Source organism: Onychostoma macrolepis, chromosome 09 (genome assembly GCF_012432095.1).
Source record: "Onychostoma macrolepis isolate SWU-2019 chromosome 09, ASM1243209v1, whole genome shotgun sequence".
In the NCBI taxonomy this organism is placed as follows: Eukaryota; Metazoa; Chordata; class Actinopteri; order Cypriniformes; family Cyprinidae; genus Onychostoma; species Onychostoma macrolepis.
Window position 1 is genome coordinate 21456485 of NC_081163.1, and position 14538 is coordinate 21471022.

The following is a 14538-nucleotide window of genomic DNA, read 5'->3' on the forward strand; positions in this document are numbered from 1 at the left end:
TCAAAGATAGACATGAAGCAAAGTGTAAATTTTAAATTGCAAAATTTATTTATATGGCTATTTGGTCTTTCTACATTTTCAACTTGTGTTTTCAGACAAAACACCTCAACATTTAAAACTTCTTCATATAAGTCCATTGCATTTTATGTTAAAGAAGGATATGCATAAAAAGTCAGACAAGGAATTATCAAGGGGGGGAGGGGGCATCACATTAGACATTTTGGGATTCCCTTATTTGAAAGACACAGTCGCTGTCTCATTTTGAAAAGCCAAATGTTTTCACAAAATGGTACATACCAAAAATAATGGTATTTCACCAATGTAGGTTAACCATTTTGTGATTCTTAGAATAACTCTGACCCCATTAACAAACCTTCATTTTAAAATTCCTGACTAATTTCTGTAATAATTTTCTAAAACATTGCCAGACAACCACGCATTAAGGGCAGTCCACCGGCTCCACTCCAACAATCATTCAAGTACATCCCAGTCCATCGCATCTTTCTTAGGTTTCAAAACAAAGCGAACATTAAGTGCACTCAAGATTATGTCATTTATAAAAAATAATCATAATAACAATAGTAATAACAACTGCAGTAATTACATTAGTAGTAACAAATTTAAAGCATTCTACACAATTCTCATTATACATATATCACCTTAAACCATCAGGCTCCGCCCCCTGAGAAATACACCATGGGTTCAAGTTATGGTTCAACACATCTGTATCAATTGCAAAGCAACTTCAGCTTAGTTACTTAAATAACAACAACAATTATTGTGAGGAAAAAGACAATTTAAACCATCATAACATTATTTACATTAATAAATTGAACCTCATTGTCATACATCACAGATCCTTTGTATTTACAGCGTTAATATTTAAAGAAACAAAGCTTTGCTCCTCTTCATTTAATCCTGTGGCTTTTTACCTAAAATTTAAGACAATACATTTAAATTATCATGGGAATAAATTCAAACACAAATGAAAATATTCTCTGGATTACAGACTGACCTCACTGAGCAGCGATGCACTGGCGGCATTTGTAGATCTTGGGATTATGGGTCCTTATGTGATTCCTCACATTTCTCTGTCTGAAGAAAGTTTTGCTGCACAACTGCAAAAGAGAATTAAATATGAAAACCAGATATAGAAGTACAATGTCTATGTGGGAAAAGAACATTTATAAAGCAGAGAGACTGAAATGGAGTGACCAAGGAGAAATGGGATTGAGAAATTCTGCAGCTTCAAACCCACGCTGCTCTATCAATATGCTGGATATGCGCATACTTTTTTACAATAAGGACAATAAACTTTGTTCAGTATACAGGATCATGCGCATCTCATCAGTAAAGCGAGTTCTGTGACTAGCGGTAAATCTCCATCACGTGCTTTCAAATGGAGCGGCATTTAATACACAGAGCCGTAGATCACTGACAAACTACGCAATATCATGTTCATTATCGCAGATTAATTGCCTTTGACAAGCTACACAATATCACGTTCATTATCAGTGAACTACGGGTCTGTGTATTAAATGCCGCTCCACCTGAAAGCAGGTGATGGAGATTTACTACTAATCACAGAACCGGCTTTACTGACGAGATGCTCATGACAATCGCATGCGATATATCACCCAGCCCTAACAGGCATATTGCAGGGAAGGGAAGGGAAGGGAGCACCTCCAGGACCTCAGGAGACATTATACATACCGGGCAGGGCCAGTGTTTGCCTTCAATGTGCCTGATCCGGTGCATAATAAGAGCATCACAGTCCCTATAGGAGGCTCTGCATTGCAGGCAAGCATGTGGTCCACTGGAGGCCTGACTGTGAGGACCCTTCTGTTGTTTCAGACGTGCCCGTCGGATGGATTCCAGTAGGACGGAACGCCGACTGCTCAGAGGAAGCAGCTTATTTACATTCTACAAATGACAAAAAAAAAAAAATTATAAATAAATATTTTATCCTTTTCAAGTGTCATTTTCTGTTTATTACTAGTTTAAATTTAGTATTGTTCTTTCTAACGACTGACTCTCGAGTAAAACTTCCCCAAACCAGACTCCATAAAAGTTTACAAAACAACAGTTATGTAACATGCCTTTGTCATAAGAATAAACATCAGCATCTCCTAGCATAAGAAAAATTCTATCACCTTTGTCTTTGTAGGTTCTTTCTTGATTTTACAGCTCCTCTTGCTGACCTGGGGGTGTCTAGAAACTCGGCTAACCTTTGACCCTTGGGAAACTCCTGTTTCATCCCTCTCAGTCTTCACTTGAAGAGCAGTCCTTTGGGAAAAGGGTGAGTGCCTGTTGCCAAGTCCAGCCCAGTGAGGCCCATTTAGACCTGTCCGGTCTGGCATAATCCTAGCCCTCACCCGATCTCTTCTCACTATGCCAGGTGATGAATCACAATGGGAACTATTTCCATGAGTTAGGTAGATGTCCACACTCTCCTCCTCCCGTTTAATGCCACTTGGTGACCGACAGAAGCCAAAAAGGAAGCCTTGATCCAACAGTTTGATGGGTGGTTTGCTCTGACGCTTACCCAGGTCCGAGGAGTCGCTGGTTGGGAATGGCTGGGTTAGGGGCAAGGGGTCAGCTGGCTCTTCCTTTATAGTTTTGTAAAGGGGATGACTGTGAAGTTGCTGATGGTTGGAAGTATCCCAGTTAACAATAGCATACGGAACTTCAGGACTCTCTTTTCTGTTGCCACGTTCCTTAATTTTTCTATTCTCCTTCACCTGTGTTCCTCTTTCAGCTCTGCTGTGCTTTGCATGTGGCATTCCTGTAGCATGGTTGCATTTTGTTTTGCTTTCTATTTGTTTTGAGCTCTTAGGTTTGTCTATTGGGGGGCGCCCAGGTTTGTGCCGCTTTGTGTGCTGCAACTTTGTTGTGGCTACCCTTACTGTACGATCTGCTGGTGGGCGACCCCTACGTCCTGTTGCTTTAAGAGAAGTTCCCTGGGGGTTGTAGGCAGTATTACGACGATGAATAGGTTGCAGGATGGCACTTTCCGAAGATTCCTGTTTTATCCTGAGCATAGTGCTTTTTGAAGGGGAAGAGGCATTGTGTGCTGGTACTCTAACTCTTCGTGCAGGGTGGGAAGGTGCTTTATCTTCATTTCTGTGGTGGCGTCTGAGCGATCGATCTGTTGCACTGGACTCTGTCTGCAGCAATGACCTACTACGAGTAGCTCTTGCAATTGGCTGCCCAGCTTGCCCTGCAGGATCATGTCTTTTCCTTTTGGACCTTTCTTGGTTCCAAGGTTCTACTTTCACTGGTCTGTTCAGCAAGTCCATTCTGCTCATGTCACAGAGGGATAGAGTAGGATTAACAGTGGCAAGCACCCCTAAACTAGTTCCGAAACTCAATGGGACACCCTGTGCACGAGGTTTACGTCGGGCTGTGAGTGAATAATCACTGACTTTTAACTTCCTAAGTCGTTTTTTCTGCCCCCAGCCGGACAGTTCCTCTGGACCAGGTACCAGGGATTTCCTCTGCAAACCAAGGAAGCTAAGAAGACGGTATTTCTCCTGAGCACGTGGGCTGTGCACCTCATCCTGAGGGACTGTGTTACATACCTCCTCCTCCAGATCCTCGTCCTTTACCTTTACTGAGGTAACACGGGTCAAAGAATTTGCCTGAGATTGGGACGGAGTCACTGAGAATTCACACTGGGGCTTGTATGACCGGTAGGAAGAGGACTTCCTCTTTCTCTTGGTGGAAAGGTCAATTTTAGGCAGGAGTCTGCGTAAAGCAAGTGCAGCGCCAGGTGAGGAACGAAGCAGACGGCGTGATGGAGAGGAAGAACGAGTAGAGGTACAAGGAGATGTTGAGATGATTGAAGATGTAGGGTGGGAGGATGATTTTCTCTTGCAGGATGGAGATTTGAAATCCATGAGCTTCATTCTGCGATTTGGGCTGCATGGAAAGCCATTTTCCTCCACCTGAAAACTGGAGAGGACTTGGCATTGCAACTGAGGGTTTGAGGTTTCTGTTTCAGATTCATCTGTGACCTTATCAACAGTGTGTTCTCTGTGCTGTGCTTGAATGTTCCAGGAAGACCCAGAGCCTTCTCCTTCCTCATCCTCTTTTCTCCTCTCGAGTCTCACTTTCCCTTCTGAAGTTGAGGAGTGGTCCCTCCTGAAAGGTCCAGGAATTGAATTATTTGATTCCCCAGGAGAACTGTGCATTCTGGAACGTAACTGACAAGTCTCTCGCTCCCTTTTTATAGCAGAGCAAGCCTCAAGGGCAGGCCACATGCGTAAATGGCGGGCCATGGCACAAACCTCTGTCAAGATGTCCAAATTCAGATTGAGGGTGGAAGTGTATGAGAACTCAAGTAAAGCAAGCAAGCTTTGCTCACTGAAACCTATATGAGAAACCATAAATGATAAGTGATTAATGCCCTGAAGGATAAAATACAAGATATAAATGTGCTGTCATAGGAAAATGACTGTCTAAAGGTTGAGGATCTGCTGGAACACAAATGTGGGAGGCTCAGTCTTAAAATGAATTATTTTTTCATGACTCCAGTCCTGAAAATTACAATTTTAACTTTCCTTAATATTCTAGGGTTTCTATGACTGTGGAAACCCTGTAACAAGTAAACTAAATAAAAAAGTTAAAATATCCTCAACAATTTCAATAATGCCCTTTTTAAATTGATACAAGTGTAAACAAACAAACAAACACTGATTTTGAACTGGTTTATCTTGAATATATACTGCACCATACCTGTGAGGTCAACATGTGACTGGGGATCAGTGGCTGAGTCCATTTCAGTAAATAACTCCTGGAAGTACTCGCTCACCGCTGCAAGGACTGCTTTGTGGGCGACGAAAGACTGACCACCACCAGTTTTCAGTGTGATATCACAGAAGAGCCCTGCTTCCCGTTGGCTATTGAGCTTACTTAAGACTTGATGACTATGTGGTTCCACAATCCTGGAGATAAGTCCCACATCAGAACACTGGAGACAGAGACAAAGTGAAAGTAAGAGATAAATTCAAAACAAACAAGCAATCCTGACTGAGATGTGGATAAATACGTTTGAAAAACCAATCTTACCACTGATCTCTCAGACTGACTGTGTTGACATTCCTCACAGCCAAAGACATAGTCTCTGACTTGAAAATACATTCCTAAAATGAAGAATAGGACAAAATTATTACAGAAAAGGATCTGTCTATGCAAAAAAGAAAGTCAGTGCTCTCAGACCACTCCTAATTCCACAAGTAGATCAGTTCTGTGTGTAACTTCTGTGTGGGCATCACCCATTCTCTTTCACTTTCACATTACAGACTACACTGATTAAGACTGCAAACTATGCAGCTGACAGCTAACGCAGGAATCTCATTTAGCAGCAGGTGAATTTTGTGCTCAGCAATAAAAATAATAGCACAATTTTGAACAGAGAGCTCGGTCATGCCCATCTCATAGTACAACTAGTCAACACTCCAGCTGAATGAGAAATTTGCCAAAGTACCAACGCCGGTACCAAATCAGTACTGAAATTTTACAAATGTGACGGTACCAGCATTTCCCCCTAGCATTTTAAACACTGTTGAGCAGATTCTTAAACACATCTGATTGGCCATTGTGTTCTCGTGCTCAACAGTGTCTGTGATTGGCTACAATGATCATTGCTTCAAAAACATGTTGTAAATGCACCTTTCACACTCTTCAACGAGGGCTTACACAGATACACACAGGAGTGTTTGAAACAGGTGTCTATCACCAGATCCCTAATATATACGCTGTTACCTAACCCTATGCAAAAGGAAAAAGAGGTTAAGCATGGTAAACACATTTTTACTTAATTTTAAAGGCCTATAGCAAACTTGGGTTTACTTAAAAACATAAATGAGGGTCTGAGGCAAAGATGACTCAAAAGGCAAAATGGTTTATGCAGCATTTTATATTCCAACTGAAATAGAGAAATAAACATATATAAGATTGAATGGATTGAAAACTGGCATTACTTTAAAATATTGTTTCTTTATACAAATTTGATCCTCATATCATATACATTCATAAATTTCACTCTCAGTTTAATTAATCAACGTTGCTAATGACCTCACAAAATCTAATCAGTCATCAGCATTTTTAATCCACAAATTTGATCTACAACTATCTTGAATTAGACTTAAGCATTTTATCCTCATTAGAAGTACTTGTTCTTCTAGTTTTTTACAAGTTCTCTGAGCAAATTCTTTTTAGTTTTTTTGTTGAAGTTTTTGTGGCACAGACAAAATATCCTAATAAACTGTATTGAGAAATCTCTCATGGTGCAATTCAGTGAAAACATGACAGCACACCAAAAGCTCATATTATTACTTTTATTACTCCCATCACAAGTCCTGATTTACCAATGTGAGAGTGAAGCAACAAATATGCCATCCTGCAAACTATTCTCAAAGGACTGTGGAGTGGTGTAGATTAGAGGTTAAAGATCTAAATTAAAATTTGTGGGTTTGAAACCCAGAAGGAATAATCCATGAACTTTTATGACTGTTCAGGTGACAGATCACAAGACACATAACCTTAGATTATTCCAGAGGGACAGTCCCTAAAATAAATGCATTGTACATTGAGCCGAATACTCAATGGTCATGAATCATTACGGTCAGCAATCTACAAGTTTAGTTAGCATTTGGCTATAAATGTGGAGCTCAAACAATGATCTGAACCATTAGGCAGTTCTGAGGATTATTTTAGCCAGTGCATTTTATCTCTCTATCAATGATGTCCTCTCAGTAATTCACTAAATAGGCATTTAGCCAAAGCATTTAGTACACAAATAACAGGTTCAGTGCTCCTGGAATAACCCAAGGTTAAGTGTCTTAAGTGATCAATCACCTCATCTTCAAATTAAACCAACAACCTTTCAGCCCAGATGCTCAATCAGAGAGCTATCGTTTAATGCCAAGCATAACTAAATGTATATATCTGACATTCCAAAAGCAGTTTAGGTATTATAAACATCATACGAAGTCTCTAGATAAGTGGCCCTGAGGGAGATTTGTGCCACCATAAAATCCTCCATAAGGAAGCAATGCAGCATGATTTGCAGCACCTCAACCCTTAATTCAGAGATTATGTGGGATGAGTGTGAGAAGGCAACATTTGTGACTTTTTGAGTGCTTGATACATTGTTTTCTTGTGCCTGTAACTCACATGTAAAATTGTCCGTCCTCTCTGTCACTTTACAAGTGTAAAGACAGCTATGGCTAGATGTGATAAAAAAAAAAACCTACATGCCTTTGTGATAGATATTATCAAGCAGCAGGACAAAAATATCAATAAAGCTTCCAAGTTTACTACAAGTTTAGTAAGCAAGCAATGGCTATGAAGAGTCCCTACCTGTTCATTCACTGTCAATTTAGAAATATACAACTTTAAGCTTAAAGCCCCGTTCACAGAGACAACATTAGCTAAAGGTCTCCGCCGCGGGATTTTAACTGTGTCAGGTGGCAGACCACTGTCTGGACTCTCATTGGTAGTTGCACTGCTCATTTGCATAGATTTTGTTGCATCTCCAATCTCTGCACGTCTTGCAGAAAATCTCAAATACATAAATGCTTATATTAAGCTTGCTTAAATATACATTTCATAAACAATTATTTATACTACAATTATAAATAGTATCACTGTTTAATAAATAACTAATTAAAACATTCATTCAATTTCACAATGATGATTTGATTCAAAGTTCATACATAAAATTAAATCAAAACAGACACTTAAACATAATGCATCGGTTGTAAAAACAAGTCATAAAAATAATAATACTGTTAGAGAAAATGACAAACCTTCCCACCAATAGTGCTCTGCCACCAGTCTGTATGTGTCCTCCAGGGTGTGGTGCGACTTGCCTGGTCCTTTCTCGTGGAAGGCGGCTATGGACTGGAGTCGCTTATCTTCAGCCAGCACCTCCCGGTACTGGACGAAACCCTTCTCCAACTTTCTGCGGTAAAGAGAGCCGCCCATGACCTCGAAGAAGGCAGAAGACGCGACGGAAGCGATGCCGCCGTTCACATACCTCTCGCGTTCAGTGCTGCGAAAGGTGTCATCGGTGTCATACTTTGCACTGTAGGTGCATTCACTTGCCATTTTGACCAGGTTTCTTTCTCAAGACGCTTCTACTTTCAGTGCAGCTTGGTTATAATCGTTTCTCTTTGTGTAAAAAGCAGAACTTTTTAACTGCTCTTCATCCACCGACATTGAGACGTTTCTGCAATCAGAGATGCGTCTATTAAGTTTTACCATCGGTTGAAGATTCGCAGCAAATATGGATATTTAAGTAGCAAGCGTAATTAATAATATTACGAATAAATAAGACAGTCTCTCTTAACCGGTCTCAAACATCCAGATTGCTGTTTTGAAGAAGAATTGGACTAGTAGCTGAAATATTTTACAGTAAAGTCCATCATCTTTGGTGCTTAAGGTGTACCAGGCATTTTCATCACATATCAAACGTAAAAGACAGCAACTCCACGAGGCACTGAATTCACGACAGAGATGCAACTTCCACTATCAAAAGCCATAAATTAATCCCGACCACTGATTATAATTAATATAAATTATGACAAAAAATTGGAGACATGGACGGTAAGTTTCTCAATAGCCTGGTTGTCCTGGGAAACCGAACTAGACGCAATCACACAGAAATCAATCTAATGACAAATGTCTTGAATCCTCTCACTCTATCAAACATGCAGTGGCTGCCATCCGTTAATATGAAATTATTATTATTTCGTCAGGTACTTTAGGGCCTCTTTCATCAGATGTAACTGCACTTGAGTCAACAATGTATCACGAAACGCCAACTACGTCATAATCGGAGATCCGAGCGCCCAAACGTCTCGGCGGGCGGCGGTAACAATCGCACGGAAGGGTCTTCCTCTCGCGCGTGCAACTTGTGATTTCTTGAACTCGGTCTAAGCACGCCGCGGCTAATCTGTCGCGCGACCTATGCGCGATACGCGGTGGTCTCCCCGAAACACATCGAAATGGAACGGCGGCCTCCGAAATCAGCAATATCATCCGCGGGTTCCCCTTAATGCGCTCCGAGTCCGTTCATGTAACATTAAAGCCAGTCAGATGATCAAATAATCCAATTTTTAACTCGTAGTCTTCTGTTGGTTGCCATTCGTCAACCTAACTTCGCCTCGACGCCCAGTTGCCTCACCCCCTCCCTTCCTCGATGCCTATTGGTTGGATCTTTAAAGAACAGCGACTGCAGACAACGCCATTGGCCCTTGAAGCTGTCACTCAGCGGGCTGTTTTCCCTACTTTTTCCCTACACGAAGATAGGTTGTTGACGTCAGCGTTACCTTACTTAGTGTCAAGTTTATCAACATGAAAAAGGACAACAGTGCGAAAATATTTTGTTTCGACTCGTTTTCATTTTAGCTCCTCATATGAAGATACACATTCTCGTGTTTGTCTGCACGATTAATGTGTCTATAGATTTTGTCACAGTTAAGGTTATTATTTATTAATGCATTGTGCAATGTATGCATGGTTGCTCAAATCTATTCTCATTTTTGTATATTTCACTAAATGAATAAAGAGGAAAATGCTCAAATAAACGTATATTTTCAACGCAGTGCTGTACTGTGTACCTTTTATTATTAAACTATTATAAAAACAACACAATTAGGAATTATTTTAGAGGAAACAAATATTGTTTTATTGTATGAATGCAACTCTAATTTTTACTTTAAACAATGTCATATTTATGTTATTGTATTGGGCATGGGAAACAGCACACTTGACTTAATTATTGTATTTTTGCCTGTGTTTGTCTGATGGTTACACCAGCTATTTTAATGACATCTTCAGTGATGCATATATGTAATTGACACTGGTAAGCAAAGAAACAGGTCCATATTACTTTTTACATGATTCAACATAACTGTCCAATGAGGCTTGTCAATGCAGTCATTGATCCTTCCCTTACTCAAAACTCTATAGCATTATTCAAACTAATTTCCCCGCCTGATGTGCTGAAACTTCCCATTTCCCTTAAATATTGGCAAGTGTATGTTACATTTTTGGGAAATGGTGTTGTTTAGTGAAGTGTAAACTGTGGTAATTTGTTTTTGGTTTCTTCTATGTAGAGTAGCTAACAAAGAACAAGAAAATAAACCCAGTTACTGTGGTGAAATATCTTAAAAACAAACCTAACTTGACATTCTATTATGTCTTCAATAGCAACCCTCACAAATAACGAAACAGTACTTGGAGATATTGAAAGAGAAGGAACCGGCATCTTATGCATTGTAATGGTAATCGACTGTCAAGAATCAGTGCAGGATTACTGGTAAAGAAGAGTCAGAATCCAAACAACAATAGCTTTCATGAAGTCACGCTGTGTCATTACAGAACAGCCTGTCATTTTTACAGGAACATTGCTGTTATATGCTGAAACATCATCAGCTTTGGGTTGTCAAACTCATTTATTGTCCTTCTAATCATAGGGAACATAAAAGGAAAACAATAAAATATTGTTCTACCAGATCCACAATGCAAGGCGCCATGAAAGTGCCACATAAATCTGCCAATGCCACTGGAAGAACATTCCAGCCTGCTAATGTGCTTTGCCGTGGTTATGTTACATGTACACTCCTCCATTTGTTGATAATGATGTAGGATGGCTCAACCAACCACATGACATGGCTCAGTTTGTTATTGGCTCTGCCATGCATGAAGTTTCCACATACTGTTGTGGACCTTCCATGATAGATTCGGTTGCTCATGTAGTCCTGCCAAGGTTTAATAAGAGTGCACGGTTAGTCTACACCAGTGGTTCCTAAACCTGTCCTGGAGTACCCCCAGCCCTGCACATTTTGTATGTCTCCCTCATCTATCACACCTGATTCAACTCATCAGCTCATTAGTGGAGACTGCAAGACCTGAAGTGAGTGTGTCAGATATAGGGAGACAAATGTGCAGTGCTGGGGGTACTTCATGGAGAGGTTTGAGAACCACTGGTCTACACTACCTAGACATCACTGTAAAAAATTGCGCTGTAAAATAAGAGTTACCTACTGGCAGCTGTGGTTGGCAGCATTGTACTGTTAATTTACAGCTCTTCATTTTTACAGTATGTTACCATTATTATACCATGTGCTTTAAACCAGGGGTGCCAAACTCAGTTCCTGGAGGGCCGGAGCCCTGCAGAGTTTAGATGCAACCCTAATTAAACACACTTGGTCCAGCTAATCAAGTCCTTCAGGCTTATTTGAAAGCTACATGGTATGTGTGTTGGAGCAGGGTTGGAACTAAACTCTGCAGTTTGACACACCTGCTTTAAACCATTCGAGTTTAAAAAAAGCTAGTGTTTATATGTGGTTAGTACAGTGAATTTATTTAATTCGAGTCCATTGAAAAGAAATATTTCTTAATATAAAACCGCAAACACTTAAAGTGTAATAACAAAGCAACCAAAACATGACTTTTACTCACATCTTTGTAGATTGTCATTAACTAGCAACAGCACACATTTATGTACTAAAATGCTTAGTCATTGTATCAGCAACTCCACAGTTACTGTCTTTAAATAAAGCAGCAGAACGTCAGTGTTTGTGGCTCATCGTTGACTGAAGCACAGGCTCTACTCTCCAGCAAAATGGTGACCCACAAAACTATATTAAACTAACAGATCTCTCTTGTGCAAGAACACATTAATACAGTTCAGATTAATATTTACTCCACTTATCAGTTCACGACTTTGCATAACTTTTTTTCTATAAACATTCACTAATATTTTAGTGAAATTAACTTGTTTCATTTGTTAAATCGGACTGTTATGTTTTATATTGCTGTTTTTTCCTTGGATTAACGGTAATCTACTGGCAGCATGTTACTGTTTTTATACAGTGTGTTGCCGTAAATTAATTAGTTTATTACTGTTAAATTACACTTCATGCTGATTTTCTTCAGCTTACATCTTTAACCCTTTAAACCCCACAACAAAATCCTCAGTTTTAAATGAACACTTATACTGTGTCCACACTACAGAGTGTTAGAGTAACACTGAATCAGTGCTAAACGTTAATGAGATAATTCTGTGATTAGTTAAGTGATGATTGTGTATTAGTGATGGACACCTGCTGTTAACAAACAGAATCACTGAATGAAAGAGAAACACAAGAACCGCAACTGACTTCAGCCACAGCTTCAGATGAAATCAAATGAAATCTCTTTAGTCTTCAGTCACTTTATGAAAAGTCATTAAATCTCTCAAGATCTGATTAAACAACTCCTAAAACAGCATCACCAGCTGCACTTATTACCAGACTGGCTTTATTTCTGTCAGATGTCTACAGAAGATCTTATTGAGAGTTACAGAGGTTTAGATGTTTTTTTTTTCTTTCACTACCATGATGGAGATAAGTGTTTACTTTAGTTGGGTTCTTGAACCTTGAATTTTTAACATTAACTTTTCTTTGGCTGCTGTAACAATGTGTTTTTGAAACATGTTTGTTATGGCAAAAAAAGAATCAAAGAAAAAACAAATCTGGTATTGTTGTTTATAGATTGATAAGTACAATCATTCTCTTGCTCCTGATTCACTGATTTTATCCGGTGTCTCTTCTTTTATTGGATGTTGATAGGAGAGCAAAAGAACAAGCACTTCTCAACAGTCAGTTATGAAAGACAAAACCCATAAAAAAAAAAAAAGCTTTGATGTAATTTAGACAGACACATCAAGAATCAGCATATGAATCACAATTTTGTGGTGACTATCCACAAAATAAATAAACAGATCAACTCTAAACATCACAAAACGCCACTTAAACTCAACACAAAAACAAAAGCAAAAATAAAAGCACATAGTAAGGATTCAAGAAAATAAGTGGACAATTCAGCAGCATAATTTATTCATGTCGCAATGCTTGCTGCATTGCAGCAAGAAGCTTTTTGTTGTCACCATTGCTGAGATTCATATGCTGATTCTTGATGTATATCTTTGAGTGTAAAGTTCAAAATATTTTAAACTCAAACTGTTTTCAAATCTTTATTTTTTGGTTGTCACAACACTAATCAATCTCACGCTGTAAATCACTGGGAAAATCAAAAAATATAGAACACTCATATAACTCTCTTAGACAAGTTCAGCAAGACTCTAAATCAGTCTAATAGATTATGACTAGTAGAAACAGTCAACATCACCTGACCAACCATAATCATTTTGCTGTAACAAATGCATCTTAAAGACAGTTATAGCAATCAAACAAAACAAAAATGTTCAAAAAAGGGTAAGGAGCCCAACTAAAGCAAACTCTGATCTCCACAATGGTAACGTCAAACGAAACAATAACATTTCATCATCTAAACCTCTGTTCATTCTCAATAAGATCTTCTGTAGATGTCTGACAGAAATAAAGTCAGTCTGGTTAGTAATGTGTGAAGCTGTTTGTTGAATTGTTTAAATCTTCAGTTGATTTCATGTAAGGCTGTGGCTGAAGTCTGTTGTAGTTCTTGTGTTTGTCTTGTTTCTCTTTCCATCAGTGATTCTGCTCGTTAACAGCAAGTGTTCATCAGTATTTGAATTCACTCATTAGTTTTCACTCTCTCTGTCAGGTGGACTATATTAGTAAACTCATGTAGGGAATAGTGAATGAAAGTCTAAGGTGTGATTTGAAACAGTCTCTGAGCGTTGACTTTGAACGCTGTTAATTCACGATATATAGACGATATATAGCAGCAGGATACTTTCAAAAGTTGTTACTATCAAAATGTGGCCCTTTTTTACAGTGATTTTTAACATTGCATCTCTGTTTTGATGACACTGTTCAATGAAACATTACCTGAGCAGTATTTATAATTAATACCCTAAACATGACTCATTTTAGAGGCATTGGGCCACATAATGGGACATTAATTTCTCAACACTTTCCAACTATTGTAGAAATAGCTGAAATAGCTGCTTCAACACGGTACTCTTGTGCTACATTTACTGTCTATTAGTCGTGCATTGCAGTAAATCTGAGTGATAAAACACACAGGTCATTCTAAAACAGCACCACTGTCTATTTGTGTGCTACAGTATATGTGATGCATAATAGACATTTTGCTGTGCAGCTGAAGACAGGTCAAATTGCCCATGATGGCCCCTGTCCACTGCCGAAAGCGCCTACAATGGGCATGTGAGTGTCAGAACTAGAGCATTTAGCAAAGGAACAAGGTTGCCTGGTCTGATGAATCAAGTTTTCTTTTAGAATATGTGGATGGCTGGGTGTGTGTGCATCGTTTACCTGAAGAAGGGATAGCAGCAGGATGCACTATGGGAAGAAGGCAGGCTGGTGGAGACAGTGTTATGCTCTGGGCAATGTTCTGATGGGAAACCTTGGGTCCTGGCATTCATGTGGATGTTAATTTGACACGTACCACCTAAAGATTGTTTCAGACCACGTACACCCCTTCATGGCAATGGTGTTCCCTGATGGCAACAGCTTCTTTCAACAGAATAATGCACCCTGCCACACTGCAAAAATTGTTCAGGAATGGTTTGAGGAACATGAC

General features: G+C 39.3%; 1 protein-coding gene across 2 annotated transcripts; it reads right to left on the reverse strand.

Moving 5' to 3' along the window:
* Nucleotides 1–25: 25 nt before the first annotated feature.
* si:dkey-229b18.3 (uncharacterized) lies at nt 26–9214 on the reverse strand. 2 transcript variants are annotated; one of them, XM_058787049.1, is made up of 8 exons: nt 8045–9214; nt 7815–7969; nt 5071–5144; nt 4738–4972; nt 2154–4372; nt 1714–1923; nt 1016–1118; nt 26–932 (listed from the first exon to the last, which is right to left on the reverse strand). In XM_058787049.1, the coding sequence occupies exons 1-7, from the start codon at nt 8113–8115 to the stop codon at nt 1017–1019; spliced, it is 3066 nt and encodes a 1021-aa protein (XP_058643032.1). In that variant the 5' UTR covers nt 8116–9214; the 3' UTR covers nt 26–932; nt 1016. The 2 variants fall into 2 exon arrangements, with proteins under 2 accessions (XP_058643032.1, XP_058643031.1); XM_058787048.1 differs by having other exon boundaries at nt 7815–9214.
* Nucleotides 9215–14538: the final 5324 nt, after the last annotated feature.

Coding starts and splice junctions, on each gene's coding strand:
- si:dkey-229b18.3 (XM_058787048.1), bottom strand. CDS start 8,115: ATGGCAAGTGAATGCACCTACAGTGCAAAGTATGACACCGATGACACC. Junction 5,145..7,814: donor AGAGCACTATTGGTGGGAAG/GTTTGTCATTTT, acceptor TCTTCATTTTAG/GAATGTATTTTCAAGTCAGA. Junction 4,373..4,737: donor GTCACATGTTGACCTCACAG/GTATGGTGCAGT, acceptor TTTCTCATATAG/GTTTCAGTGAGCAAAGCTTG.